This window comes from Drosophila arizonae, chromosome 2 (assembly GCF_054131065.1).
Source record: "Drosophila arizonae isolate 15081-1271.41 chromosome 2, UAZ_ARI_1.0, whole genome shotgun sequence".
In the NCBI taxonomy this organism is placed as follows: Eukaryota; Metazoa; Arthropoda; class Insecta; order Diptera; family Drosophilidae; genus Drosophila; species Drosophila arizonae.
The window spans coordinates 21473472-21488753 of NC_142922.1; the positions used below are offsets into that span (position 1 = coordinate 21473472).

General features: G+C 41.9%; 2 protein-coding genes across 2 annotated transcripts; one reads left to right on the top strand and one right to left on the bottom strand.

The window, feature by feature from the left end:
- The first annotated feature begins 144 nt into the window (after positions 1 to 144).
- On the top strand, positions 145 to 1851 carry LOC108621822 (CAAX prenyl protease 1 homolog). Its single transcript, XM_018019361.2, has one exon. It carries the CDS (start codon positions 330 to 332, stop codon positions 1785 to 1787), a length of 1458 nt encoding a protein of 485 aa, XP_017874850.1. The 5' UTR covers positions 145 to 329; the 3' UTR covers positions 1788 to 1851.
- A 9273-nt stretch (positions 1852 to 11124) lies between these two features.
- On the bottom strand, positions 11125 to 12529 carry LOC108621823 (chymotrypsin-2-like). Its single transcript, XM_018019362.2, has 4 exons — positions 12358 to 12529; positions 12056 to 12233; positions 11740 to 12001; positions 11125 to 11664 (listed from the first exon to the last, which is right to left on the bottom strand). The coding sequence occupies exons 1-4, from the start codon at positions 12422 to 12424 to the stop codon at positions 11296 to 11298; spliced, it is 876 nt and encodes a 291-aa protein (XP_017874851.1). The 5' UTR covers positions 12425 to 12529; the 3' UTR covers positions 11125 to 11295.
- Between the last annotated feature and the right edge of the window lie 2753 nt (positions 12530 to 15282).

The following is a 15282-nucleotide window of genomic DNA, read 5'->3' on the forward strand; positions in this document are numbered from 1 at the left end:
CACAAGGTTTTTATGTATATTGAAAACTGGGTACAAATTTGTAAGATATAATACACTTATAGGATAAACCAAGTATGTGATGAGATCTATTCCAAAGATGGAAATATTCAACTTTTTGGAGTGCTTCAACGATTTAAAGAAATCTGGGTACACATGTATAATATCTAAAGGGGATTACTTTGAAGAGAACATTTTTTATGCGAGCTCGTTTTTAAATCCTTCCAAACACATTTCAGTAAATTGTCAAACTGCTGAAGCAAATGTAACAAACTTTTTTGGGAAAATTCAGTCGTCCCGTTTTCCGATGCTCAACAGTATAATTTGTGATCATGTCGTACGCTCTGTACCAGGATCCAATGCAAAGCCAGCCGATGGTTATACCGGAAAATGGGATAGGACAGCGTTTCAAGCCTGACTCCTGGACCTTGAAGGATCCGGCCCTGCTGCGGCACGTCCTCGCAGCGATGATCACGCTGCGCAACCTATTCCACTTCTATCTGTGCTGGCGTCAAATACGCAAGTGCACCACCCGTACAGAGCCGCCACCCGAGCTGGAAAGGGTCATGTCAATGGAGCAGTTCAAAACGGCCAAAAATGAGGAGATGCATGCTGTGGAGAACATGATGGTTGCGTACGTCTTCGACGCCATATTCAGTTGCATCGAACTGTACCTGTCCGTCTTTCCAGTGCTTTGGCGCCTGGTCATCAAGACGTACAGCATTGTGGATGATCTGATATGGCAGAGCATAGCATTTGTGGCGTTGTTCAGCACCTATATGGTCATACGAACCTTGCCGCAAATCTTTTACAGCAGAATGTTCCTGACACCCTTCTATGATCCCCATCGAGAGAAGTCGCTGCCCCTGGTGGGCTTGCTGTGCTCATTTACGCTGCTGGTCGTCCTGCTGCAGGTGGGTCTGGTTCCGCTGACAGCCATCTTTTTGGTAATTGAAACCACTAGTACACGTTTCTTCTTGCTCTGGATATGGGGTGTTCTGATCCTTATATCGAGCATAGCGATACTTTCGTTCTGTTTGTTTGGCTTGCCATGCCTGGGCGCGAAGGTCAAAGGGCCCGTGGATGAAAATCTGCAAAATGTCTTAAGGGATATTTTGGAGAAGTTTGGATTCAAGCCCGAAAATATTTACATATTAAGAACCTTTCAGCAAATGTCTCCAACGGCATATGCCTGGGGCTGCTGCTGCTACAAGCGAGTGTTCATAATGGAGTCACTGCTATTGAACCATGGCAAACCCGTGGCCCAATTGCAAGAGGAGGACGTCGGCAAGGGCTTGGAGGACAATCAGCTCGTGGCGTACATTGCCCACGAATTATCCCATTGGCGTAGCCAACATGTTCTGAAAGCATTTGGCATCATCCATATCACACTGCTGATATATTTTCTGTTATTTGGCACCGTCTATCGGCAGGATGTGCTCTATGAGGCGGCAGGATTTCAGCCCAACTTCTATCCACCTATCGTCGGCTATTGGCTGGTGTACAAGTATGTGATGCCGCTGTATCTGACGATAACCAATTGGATAATATTCTACGTACTGCGCTACCTGGAGTATGACGCCGATCTAAAGGTCTGGAAATTGAACTACGGCCGTGCGTATGTCGATGCTCTGGTCAAACTGTTCGGTGACAATCCAAGCTTTCCCTATATGGACGATTGGTATCTCATGTGGCATCGTTATAGACCCACAACTCTGCTGCGCATCCGGAGACTCGATAAAATGGTGACTAGAATCAGCATACGTCGCGCAACTCGTGTAACTGCTTAAACGTATGTGTCCTTTGGTTCCGCAGAGTGTTCAGAAATTAAAAATTATGAATGTTTTTGAAAAACATTTATATTTCCTTGCTTTTATGCCGTTCGTGCTAGATCGGGTAATCTTTTATTTTATTTCTTGAAATCCTTCAATCAGACAGTTGGTTAATTTTTTAAGTTGGCTGACTAGAAAATTATTTGCTTTTTGGATTGTTTACTTCAATGAGAGATTTAGATTTGCTGACTGCAAACAAATTAATTTTTTGTTAGCTTTAATCAGCAGATTTAAATATTTTCTTTATTTAAATTCTAAGTACAAAATGCTTATAATATCATAAAAAGGTAAATGAGAATGGAGTAAGTCATAAATTAGAATTGTATTAAGCTGCTTGTACTTGTAGTCGTAAAATCATATATTGACATGCTTAAAAGACGTATCCTTATGACCGCAAATGTTATTCCAGTTAATACCTCCCCGAGCGGCATTAACCAGCCGCATTCACACACTTGGAGCACCCTAGCTCATTTATAGCCTAACGAATGCTTGCAAATTGCTGCTAGTCCACTAAACTCAGTGCACAGACAACCAAAGAGAGAGGGAGGGAGATAGAGCAGGAGCGATAGAGAGCGAGAGCGTTCTCACATTCTATTTCCTGGCAACCGGCTCCGGCCCAGAAGTGAAGCCACTTAAAAGACAAGGAAGCAGGTCACTTACTTTGCTGCGCGCGCACTCGGATTACAAAGGAGACGCCACCAGCATAAATTCATTAAATTTGCCTAATTTCGTTTTCACACACCCACACATACATAATGTCTAAGGTGTGTGTGTGTGTGTGTGAAGAGGAGGTTCGGGTTATGCAAAGCCAAGACAACCAGTTGAAATTCATTGATTGTATTTACAACACCCGCGACGGCACTGGGTGGCTAACCAAACCACGCCTGCTGCACACCACAAACCAGATACACACATATATATGCTACCACACACCCTCACACACACACGCACACTTGTGCGCCTTTGGTAATTTGACGCGTTATCACTTGTGTTGAGTTTGTTATCATTAAGCAGGCTGCGCTGGCTGCTCTGGCTGCTCTTTAGGCAAATCAGAGCACTGGCACAGCGCGTCTTCAGCTTAAGTTAATAAAATCCACGCCTACACACACACGCACACACACACACACACATTAAACAGACTTTAACAGGCAGCGTTTAACTACTTTGGCTGCTCTGAGCTGGTTGGGGTGTTTGGGGTACTCTGCTTGTTTTTGACAACTTGGGTATAATAAGACATTAACTTCATGCACATCAAATACTTTATTTATGGGCGTCTGGAGTGTGTGTATGCTTAGGCGTGTGTCTCTGTGTGCGTGAGTATGTGTGTGTGCGCCTACTTCAAAAGGCTGGCCACGCCCAGCTACTGCGAGCATCTTAGATTTCTCCAGCGTGCTCATAATTTTTCTTCTTTCGCTTGCCTTTCTCTTTGGCCATACACCCGCATCCCCCGCCCCATTCCTACGCTTGCTTGCTTTTTAATTTCATTTTTTTTCTCGCTCGCTCTCGACTGCGTAAATCTTTTCTTTTATATATGTGTGTGTGTGTATTTTGGGCGCTCGTTCTGTTTATTTACCATCGCCCGCCGCCTGTTCGGGCTGTTTGGCAAATTAAGTGCAATTGCTTGAATTTAATTTCATGCAAATAAAAGTTTTGATTAGACGTCGAACCCAACGCACGCCGCCCAACCGATTGCCCTGCTTGGCCTCCCACCCACACACACGCACATGTGGCAGTCACGTGGCGCTTTGTTGTAATTAAGTCTTTGCTCATGAATGTGCTGCCGCTGATAGTCAGTCAGTCAGTTAGTCGTGCACTCAGTCAGTCATTCAATCATTTTAGTCAATCAGCTAGTTGCTGCTCGCTCTGTCACTTGCGCGCTCTACGTGCCTAAACAACTGGCGTATACATAATGCGGCGTATACGTAATATTGGCTCAGCCGCATGTCGTGCCGTGATTAGATTCGCCTTAATCCGCCATAAATCATTTTGTTTAGTTCAATTTGTGGTTCGGTAATGCTCGGCTCAAATTTTAACTGCCTTTTGTGCCAATTTGATGGGTTTCAGCTGCCAAAGGAGTTAATTGATTTGTGATTAACTCGGCGGTGACAAGAATAATTCAATTAATTAAAGGTAATTATCAAGTGGAGTATGCTTAAAGCTCATATGTCTACTGAGTTGGGCATAAATATAAGGCCAAGCAAGATACGGAATGGAATGTCCATATAATACAGGCAGCCAAATTTTATTCTATTTCCTTTTTTTGGATGCTACATTCATGCCATTGCTTATGAAATAACGGTCTTTAATGTTCCTTATGCTCCAAATATCTGGGAGTCAATTAAGATTCATAAGATTGCAAATGCTCTAGATACAAAAAATCATCATGATTGATTTATTGATATGATTATGAAATTCCATCACAGCAGCAGCATCTAAAAATTAAGCATTAAACAATTAGGTTTAAATCTAAGTTCTAAGCATATACATAATACAATATATGTTTATTGCTAAGCTTCACTGTATTCGCAGCTCCAAGTCTTTGTAGTTAGCAAAAGCTTAACAAATTTTTACTTTCCCTAAGTTACTGTCGAAAGTTGAAGCTCACAATGTTCGCAATGATTAATTTGTGCTGCGGAACTCCGCTTAATTACATTTAGTATATAATTTAAGGACTGTAAAGAGTTAAGACTGTAATGAATACAGACACAGAGCCTTACTTCCCCTCTCCCCCTCCATCTTACTCTCAATCTCACCCTTTTTGCTCTGGGTACACTTTGCGTCATATTTTGGATGCCACTCAGCACGAAACATAATTCAATCAAGCGTTCGCCTTGGCGTTGCCTTCCTTGTTCTTCTCAGTGGGCCATGCGCCACGCCTCCTTTGCATAATGATGTCACAGCATATTACATATTATGTAAATATAAAATTCAATTGTTTAAGCATTTAGCAGGATGCATAATTTATTAAAATGGCACACCTGACGCATGCCAGCAGGCGGCTTGGCTAGAATATGTCAGGGATTGGCCCGAGGGGGAGGACAACGGCAGCAGGGTAGAGTGGACCAGGTACCAACGCTAGTGGGGGCGTGAAGCTGAGCGACCCGTAACGCCATGTTGACGGCTATTGGCTTTTGTTGTGTTGCTGCTGCTGCTCCGACTCCTTCTGCTCCTGCTTCTCCTGCTGCTGCTGCTGCTGCTGATGTGGCTGCGATTTGAGGTAGGAGGCGTTGTTGCAGCCAGTGACATGACAAGAATATAAACAGAAGATGACATGGCCGAGGGCGGCATGCGCCCAAAAAGGGGGCGTGCCTGCAACGCTGCAAGGGCTGCCAGCAGCAGCGAAATTGATTTTTAAACAGCAGCCAACGGTCTGAAACTCGTGTCGTTAGCAAATCATAAAAGCGTGAAAGTCCTGCTGCTGCTGGCTTTTAATAGTATATATATATATGGTATATGTTGTAATAGTTGCTTTGTCGTCGCATAATGAGCCACTGGGCGGATTGGCTGCTATATGGAGGGAAGGAAGTCGAAGCTAGCTGCAGTTGACATTAAGTAAGATGGATGGCGTTGGCGTTGCGTGCAACATTTAACGCTGATCCCTTTGACTTCATATTGATGGCGCAGCGCCTTGAGGTCCTTGGCAAATTCAATTTGACATCCTGCGTCCTGGTCAAGTTAATTTTCTAGCAAGTTTTTAATGGCGCCTGATGGCCCGCTCGCTCGTTGGCCTTCTGGCTTGTCAGCTCTCGCCTGGCCCTGATCCACGGCACAATCTGCTGACTTGCTGCTAAATTAGCGTTGCAAATATGGCGCCGGACGTTCGGGGCGTTGTCATCGTTAGTCCTGCCCAAACAGATTTTCATATTAAAGTTGCAGTCAAGTTTGCTCTCTCTCTCTCTCTCTCCCTCGCTCTGTCCCTCTATTTGGGGGCGCGTTTTTATGCAAGATTTATGGCTATTTAAACGACGCATAATGTGTCCCGACTGCTGTTGTTGTTGCCACAGTTGCTGCTGCTGCTGCTGCTGCTGCTGCTGCTGTTGCTATTGCTGTCGGCAGACAGACAGACAGACAGCCAGCCAACACCCTGACACCCTTGACAACGTGCTCAAGTGGCTGCCAGCCACCCACAGCCCTCATACCCATAACCAGCCTAGCCGCCCGCTCAGCCCTCCTCATACATTGTGCAATATTTTATTTACATTTTTCACTCGTCGTCTGCCTTGGCATATCCTGTTGTTGAATCCTTTTTACGCCCGCCTGCTGTTTGCTTTTACTGCTCCTGCTGCCACTTTCTGCTGCTGCCCTGCAGCAAGTTTGCTTCTTCTTTTTTGCCCTTTTTATTTACATTTTTGTTTCATTTTTCTAATGAGCTGTAATTTCTGTTTTATTTGCAGGCGTCATGCGTGCACAAACACAACAAAATATTAAAGAAGAAGAAGAAGAAAAAAAAAAACAGAGTGTTGTGTCTGCTTGTTATAGGTGTGAAAAGCACTTCTAATATTCATAAGGCCCCCCGCCTCCTCGCCTCCTCGGCTCCCCGACTCCTGCTCTCGCAAAGCACTTACCAAGGCCGTGTGTGTCGTGCTCTTTCACTTGATGCATGCCACCTCAATGACAGGCATTTTAATTGCATTCCAATCAGGCACACATATCAACACACACACACGCACCACATACACTCACATATGTCTATTGTCCTTTCCTATGCGTGCTTTTGTTTTTAATGAGAAACTTCAACAGCCAACACAAAAAAAATAGTCTGATGAAAATAGAAAAACTATTTCAGCAAATGTTTTGTACTTGCAAAATTTTATTTATCAGCTAGTTGTATTATGCAAAGTTCTAATTATTTCATTCTAATTACACAAGCTAACAGGGTATTGATAAAAGTTTACCTTTGTTTTTAAAGTGCTGCAAAATTGCAGCGAATTATCTATATGACCTCCCACTGGTGTCACACCTTCGCTAACTGCATCTCACTTCATATCTTTTACAACAGCTTTTTATCTGACATATAGTCGAATAATATGCATTTTTAAGAGATAACATACTAGAGACCTCTTCCGGAAACTATTAACTAGACCTAAAGCCTGGAGTTAGAAGCAAACAAGGCTGATACCAAATATAATATATCCTCGATCGGGACTACAAGCTGAGTCGATCTAGTTGGTTTTGTAGCTCCCTCTAAGTAACGCCCAGTTAGAGTAATAATATATAATAACAGTTTAAATGCTATCAATTAAAAATTTAATCCAACTAGAATCTCAGTCTCTATTTTCATGTATATTTTTCATAATGTTTGATTCTTTTGTAACGCAAATTTTCTTTTTCTGGAGGAAACTCAGGCAATATGTGAATGAGCAATATTTTTCTTCAATATTATTGTTCATTTAGTAAAAGCCCAAATGAAAACCAAACTAAATTCCTTAGCTATTTTGAGTTTTGAATTTCGGTAAATATTAAGTTGTATTTCGTTTAGTCGAAGTGCAGGCAAATGAATGCCAAAATCGTATGCATCTGATGCATTCCTGAAACGCTCTCCTTCTACTTTTTTATTGTTATTAATTAAGGAATGACAGACAGTGCACAAAGGATCTCAAGAGATGGCCCACAATGCGGTCAGCTTTTGGCCATTGCGTTCTAGTGAGACTTGTTATCTAACTGAAATTATTTGTCAAGCATTTGTAATGCACAAAATTCAATTTGCCTAACATTTCATTGGCAACTGCTGGCGGCGCAGCCTTGGGCACTGTTTTGCTTTGTGAAACATCAGATGTCCCCCCCGATCTGCTGTTGGCACTTTTGTAGGCTAACCGAGACCACTGGCCGGGCCAGCTTGTTGCCTTGCTGCCTTGCTGTGTTGCTGCCTTGTTGGCCTCGCTTCAGTACAGTTAGTCGACCAGTGGACTCGGTCGACTACTCCATTAGCCTTTGGAGTGTAAAATTGCGCAAACAATTTCAATTATCCCCGAAGGCGCGTTGCAGGCGGCAAAGGCGCAGGCAAACGAGATGACAACGAGCACAAAAACAACACACAAAATATATATGTATATATGGGAGCAATGTTCGTTGCGAATGCCAAAGCAGTGAATACCCTGTACATTCATATATTTCCTGGCCAGATTTCATATTGTTTTGTAGGCCTATAGAAAACCGGGCTGAGGCTGAAGGGGAAGAATATAAAACTTTGTATGCTCAGAAAGCTGAATTGCCAATATAGGCAAATCTAAAAGATTTTAGTCATATCCAAATCAGAATCTCTGAAATCTTTGTTCTCCTTCTTCCTCTCTTTCGCTTTATATACAAGAGACTCACGAAGTTCTTTGTAGAACACGTAACTAATATTTATTCTTAAATGTCTAACTAATTGACTAATGGCGTCTCTTTTTATTTAAAGATTAGGAGCAAAGAGACTCAATAATCAAGTCTAACATATTGCCTCTATATTCTATATGCCTCTCTGTCTCTTTTCTTTTCGTATGCGTTAGACTTGCCTTGATAAAATTAAAATGCCCTCTACAGCTGTATTCGAAAATAGAAAAAGAAAATATTTATGTATGTAATAATAGAGGCAGGAGTAACAAGCTTAGTAATGACCATGGTTTTTCCACGCGGTCTTCATATTTGGCGCAGCTAAACGTAAAGTTAAATTTGAGTTTCGCACATTTAAAAATTAGACTTGAAGTCGGAACAGAAAAGGAAGAAATTTAATAAAGCGGCCTGCTCGGGACAGAGAGAGAGAGAGAGGTAGAGAGAGAGTGAGGCAGAGAGAGAGAGAGAGAGAGAGACAGAGAGAGAGAAAGAGAGAGAGAGAGAGACAGAGAGTCTAGAAGAAGAATGCAGCCAAATTGGTGCAGACAATTTTTGCTGTTGGCCAACTGAGTGGATTTGAAGCGGGGCACACAAATTTGAAGCTTATGGCCCAATGAATGCAAGACGCTGGCATTTGGCGGCTGCTGCAGTTAGTTGGCCAAGTAGATGATGCAGAGGCAGCAGCAGCAGCGGCAGAGAGCCGGAAATTGGCGCAGCCAACATTGGCTTTAAAGACGATGACTTGGCCTTTTGCTGTTGGCCAGTTTTTTGCTTGAGTTCTTGCCTTTGCCAGCTGGCGGGGTTTTCATTCAATCATCCATTTATTTTTTGACCATTTTCCAGGACAACTTGGTGGTCATGTTGGCCCATTGATGACGCCAGAAAAACGCCACGAAGGAAACAGGGAGAGAGTGAGACAGTGTGATAGATAGAGCGAGCGGGAGAGAGAGAGTGCTAAGAAATGCTTTCAGCCGGAAGCGCTAAGATAACATTGTGTGTGTGTGTGTGCGTGTGTGTGTGTAGTTCAGGCTGCTTCATACATAAATGCAAGTAATGCGGAAAATATGAAAAATGTTTGGCATGTAATAAAACACACAGCACCAGCGACGCAGGACGTAGCAGGAAAAGAATAGAATGAAAAGGAATTCCCCCATCCCCATCAAATGCCAAAGCACTCGCAATATGCAGCGCAAATAATAAAGCATCATTACAAAGTGGCATGCGTTATAATTGAAAATAAATAGAGAAGTGCCCACAGGCAAGAAACTGATTGTTAAGTCCTGAGCAACTAATTGATGATGCAACTGAATTCTGTGAAAATACAAAACTCATGCAACTGTCTTAAGCAATTACATGCCCAATAATGCTCAAGATGAAATGAAAGTGAAACAATTGTTGAAGATGATGTTTATGATGATTTAATGGCTGAGGAAGTTTATTAGAAGGGTTAGATTTTTCAATGAATTTAAGAAAACAGTACATTAAAAATACATCCAAAATGTTACAAATCTTCAATTAAAGCTTTGGCTCTTCCGCTTGATAAATTTAATGGCGATTGACTCGACTGAATACTCAAGGATATATATTAATATTAGATCAATTTCTAAGAGCTTATTTCAGGGTCATTTCTAGTTAAGCCATTCTCGAGCTAAACAATCGTATTTGATTTATTTCTAAATAGTTGTGCAAATTGTGGCGCTAGGCCGTCCCTTCGAGCTATCCACTCGATCCAGCTCATTATGCCCGGCACACAGCCCAGTGGCGGCTGCGTGGGTGAAGGCTAACAATAGGCCAAGTTTTGGGGTCCACCTAAGGCCACTTACATAATAAACCAATTACCGAAACGCCTTGGTCAACTTAATTATGCGCCACATTGCAACACTTGGCATTGCTTGCCTCTTACTCTTGCTCTTTTTCTCTCTCACTCTCTCTCACTCTCACTTCGTTGGTAATAAGCGCTCGCCTTGGGGCCAGGCATTCAATACAAAGAGCCAAAAATCGAACCCTGAACACAATTGCTGCCACATAATTCACAAAATTCGGCATAAAAGAAAAATCGCTTTTCAGTTACGCCTCAAACGAGGGAGGGGCGATGTGTCTGTATGTGTGTGTATCCTTATTGCGCCTGCTACGCCTTAACACTTGAGGCAAGTGGAGCGTTGGGGGCAGCATCTGTGTTGTGTTCTCAAAAGGCGCCGAGGCCAAATGAAAATTTGAAAATTATTGCAACAGCCGCCGACGATGCGAAGAAGGCGACAACGGCACATGAAATCAATGAAATGTTTTTGGCACTTTTTGGCGCAAAGTTGTTGCCGTTATGATTATTGCTATTATTGCTGAGCAGGAGGAGCCTACCCCAATCCCAAGGCCACCCAACAGCAGCTGAGCACTCATAAACCAGCAACAATGCATGCCACAATTCAACGGCAGCAACAGCAACAGCAACAACAACAACTGCGGCAAATGCCAATTTCTTGCTTGTTGCCGCTCTTTCAATACTTTGGCCATATGTTGATGGCTGTTGTTGTTGTTGTAGTTGTTGTTGTTGCATTTGAAATTTATGAGCTTTTGACTATTGGCAACAGATTGGCTCGCAAGTCCATTATTTTGGCATGGCAAACTTTTGAATTTTAATTCGAGAATTATGCACACTTTGGACCATTTTAATGAACTGCTCTGCAGTAATTTGATGGCCATTGCTGCCGTTGGCCAATTAACTTGGCTTCCTCCTTATTATTGGCGCATTGTTAACACATCCGAGTTTTCACAGACTGCAAAATGGCGGCACATGCCCTCTCTCTGTGTGTGTGTGTGTGTATGTCACATGCAACAGTAAGCGCTAAAAGTGTTTTACCTAGGTGTAACTTTTACTCAGGCCTTGCCAAAAATATTGAAAGTATTTGTGAAAAAAATCTATTGTTGTTGACATCTTTAGCTGACTTAAGTAGTGTACAATAATTTTCTCAATCGTTCTACACTACTCTTATAGCATACATAGCAAACAACACACTCACCTGCAATGGCTTTAATGGGCCCTAGGCTCAACGTATAGTAAAAATATGTTAATGTACAAAAATGGAAAAATACATTAAAATCAAAAGCATACATATATCGGAATCATACACATTGACGGTATCAGCGTCAGCCAACAGTATCACTTGGTGGCCACATAAATGCTGATGGCCAAAATAAGTGGCCTCTGGCTACAAATCGATCGAAGTGCCATAATCCCATTCCGGCTCCCGTTGAAGTGGAGATACATGGCCGCTCTTATCCATTTGGAATATGCACGTACTTCTGTAAACGTGGCTAAAGAGCTATCACTTTCCACCTGGCTGCTGATACCATAAAGCTTATAGTCGCACACCAACGCGCCCCCTATATCACCGAAGACGGCCCCCATATTTTTCTCTGCTTTGGTGCATATAAGACCAGGCTCACGAGTGTACATATAACAATCTAGTTTGCTGACAGTCCGCAGCCATATTGCATGTGGTATATTTGACCAAGTTTGGTTTGTGGACTAGAGTACGAAGAGAGAAAGAACAATAGATCAGTGTTGCTATCGACACAGAAATGACAGAAGGTTCAACCTTACAGGATTAGATTGACCCCAGCCGGCCAATAGACAGTGGGTATTCGGCTTTATTGCGTCCTTACTAAGGGGTAGATAGCCAACAGACCCGTCAACGGGTTCTATATCCGACTCCGTGAAGATCATTGCAATATCGTATGGCAATCCGTCGTATTTATACAATCCATGCGAACGCCAATCTGAGATCTCAAGCACCTTCATTGTATGACTCATGCCTTTAAGGTACGTGTTTCCTATTACAACTAGTATATCTTCTTGATTCCTACTGCAGAAAATAACATCACAGTAAAAGCCAACGGCTTCAATCAGCTGTACTCACTCAAATATACAATAAGCTGACGTAAGGAGCACACGATTACGAATAATAGTTGCATGGCAAAACATGCCTGCTCCTATTCGCGAGTTATGCTCCAGTCCTTTGATACGCAGCGAGGCCATATATGGAAGTTCACTTATGCCAACCTGAAAGCCTTGCATAATTCTATACTGACCATTAGCTTGAATGAAGAAAAATAAGTTATTCAATTTAATTTTGAATTGGTGTTGCGAGCAGAATAATAACTGGGTATCTACTAGTCGACACAAATATATATTAATGCTATGGCTATTAGCATGGCTTACTAATATTAATCAATGGAAATAGGCATAGTAAAGTGATTTGAATAATCAAAATCACTGAGGCGACCATGATAGTGCAATTTGGAAACGAAAATTAAAATAAAAAAAAAAAAAAAAACCTAAAAAATGTTAAACACATTGAAAATTTAAAAAATGAAATAATAACTGACATGATTTTTATGTTACTAAGGGACTTTTATGACATTTTCAGCATATGATCTACATACTCATTTGAATATTTGTCAATTTAGTAAAACTGCAAAGCTTTTTCATACATTACCAGTGAATTAGAAACAAAAAAAATTATTAAATTTGAAGCAAGTATCTAAAATATAGCAAAAGTCCATATAATATGATATACATACAGTAGAATACGGTTATAACGACGCTCAAGGAACCTTCATTATACTCGGAAAGCGCTATAACCATAAAAGTTTGCTCATATAAGTTTGTCTGGTGACCAAAATTTTCGTCGCTATAAGCGGAGTCGTTATAACGATGAATTATTTTCAAATCTAGAACTTCTTCATTTCTAGAGCTCCTAATGGATTTAGATTTGCGGTAATTGCTCTGATATTCATTGCTCTTTTGCTCTATTGATTAGTTGATCTGTTGTAGCTTTGCCCTCAAGACAATGTCGTAGTTCGACATTGTTTCATATTTTGTATACAGCTTAAATCATAGTCAATCCATATCACCTTAGTGCTAACTAGTCAGCCAGGGCTACCAACCGAATGAGATAGCTTTTATACTTTGTTTTGCTCAAAAAAGAGAAAAGAGTGCTCACCCACTCTCAGCTAAACAGCAAACAACAAACAGCAGCAATAATGTCGTTGCCATATTTTACAACAACAACAACAATAGCAGCAGCAGCAACAGCAACAGCTACAAAATCGAGTTAGTTGCCAACATTTATGTGCGTTTCCGGTTGCAATTGTCACGGGATATGAAGGCGCTAAGGGCGTGGCAGAGGGACACACGGATGGGGATGTGGTGCAGAGATTGCGCGCAGCAAGCTGTTGTTGTTGCTGTTGCTGTTGCTGCTGGCGCTGTAAACGTTGCAGGGAAGTAGCCTCCCCGCCCACGTCCACATAAAATATCAAATTTTATGCATTTAAAAGCAATTGGGTTGAGCGCATGGCGGGTGCTTACGTTTGGCGGGCACTCTACGGACGGGCTGGGGGCCCTGGTTGTTTGGTACGTACACAAACTTTTAATTTTATTTCAGGCTAAAAACTTGGCACCAGCAGCCCGAGCAGCCGGAGCAGCCAGTCGCAGTAACTGCGACTCCAGACTTAGCCGTAGCCAAGTCACACAACTTCAGGCTGTCTATTGGCATTTCATGAGCGCAGCTGCCCCGCCCACCTGCTCTAATTATATCAACTGCATTGACAACTTGAGACTTTGCTGCAACTTTGTGCACCAGTTATGGTTAGCCATTAATTTTGATTTGGCCCACATAAACGTTGGTCAGCAGAGTTGCTGCCCTGCTTTACGATCCAGCTGCGGCAAGCGTCTGATAAGAGAGCGCTTAAAGCTCGCTTCGGCCGGCCTCGCCGCGCCTCCCACAGATAGCGGCTATCTATATAAACCTGGCCAACATTGTTAAGCGGCAACAATGTTGCTGCCCAGTCGCTTATCGGGCTAAAAGCATACTTTTGGCCAGTGTTGTACGCCGTACGCAATGTTCATTAAATTGCCATAAACGTGTAAAGCCAAAAATTGTTATTGTTATTAACATAAATTGTTTTTTCGCGCATTAACATGGCCACAAACGTGTTTTTCAATTATCGCCAGGATTATGTTAATGCCAGACGCCGCAACAAATCGCCAATTTATGTTCGTGGAAAACCATTTAGCTAACAGATTTAACACATGTAAAGGTATTATATGCTGATTAAAGGTTTATAAAGGCAGACTCGACTGCAGTCAGGTGATAAATCGTCTTATCAATAGATGAGGTAGTACACTTTTTCAATCATTTTTATACCCTGAAACCATTTCCGTATGTACGAATGTGTCGATCTCAGAAGATGCGTGTATCACGAGCATGTTGAGTTTCTCTCCAAAAATCGATAGCTATCGATATTTCATTATCGAATAAAAACCTTATCGAAAATTGGTTCTCCTACACCTTTAGACCTAGAGTTTCCAAATTTTAAATATAGACTCATATTTAAATTTTTTATAGGATTTTTATTTTTTTTTTTTAATCTACCCCCAACCCTAATAAAGAAATTCCTTAGCTCCTCTGTCTCCCTCTGTCTCATCCCTACTCGCTGTCGTCCCTATCACTCCCACTTCATCGCCTTTGCCCTCCCAAACCTTTTTCTCCCATTATGTTTGTAATGATTAAGCACAAGAAGCTAAACAGGGAAATGATCTGTTAAGCGAAATGATGGGATATCTCTCTTATAAAGTGGGCCAAATAAGACTATGATATGAGCCTAAGGACATCTTTAATATCTGAAACGCTTCTTTAAGGCTTCACAGCATCATTAAGTACACCATCAATAGCCTTATGTCTGAGTTATTTCTATTGGTGAAACTTGTTCGTTAGCGTATGACTAGAATTACAAAGTTGTTCTTATGATTATGTGCACAATAGAGGATATGCTAGGAACTTGTTATATAATTAGCAGTACAAAAGGCTTTCTCTCTTTTCGATGGGCGTAACTGAGTGACTCTGGGAGCTGGGCAGCTAGCGAACTTTAGGGAAATTAAATTACACAGTTGAGTTGTAATAGACAGAGCCCAGGCCCCGAACCCAAATCAAAGATGTGCACATGCGTTTCGGTTTCCTCTTTTTCTGCTCTCCTTCTGTTTCTGCTTCTACTACTGCTGGTTTTTTAGCCAAGTTACGCCGCATTCGAATTAGCAACACAAAATATCTGAAATTATTTCGTTAGCAGTCAGAACTTTGCTTCG

Bases quoted from the DNA above. Each gene is read 5' to 3' on its own strand.
- LOC108621822 (XM_018019361.2), top strand. From the start codon at position 330: ATGTCGTACGCTCTGTACCAGGATCCAATGCAAAGCCAGCCGATGGTT.
- LOC108621823 (XM_018019362.2), bottom strand. From the start codon at position 12,424: ATGGTCGCCTCAGTGATTTTGATTATTCAAATCACTTTACTATGCCTA. The intron at 12,234-12,357 runs GTAAGCCATGCT...TCTTCATTCAAG, and splicing joins ATTTCCATTGATTAATATTA to CTAATGGTCAGTATAGAATT. The intron at 12,002-12,055 runs GTGAGTACAGCT...TATTTTCTGCAG, and splicing joins TCAGCTTATTGTATATTTGA to TAGGAATCAAGAAGATATAC.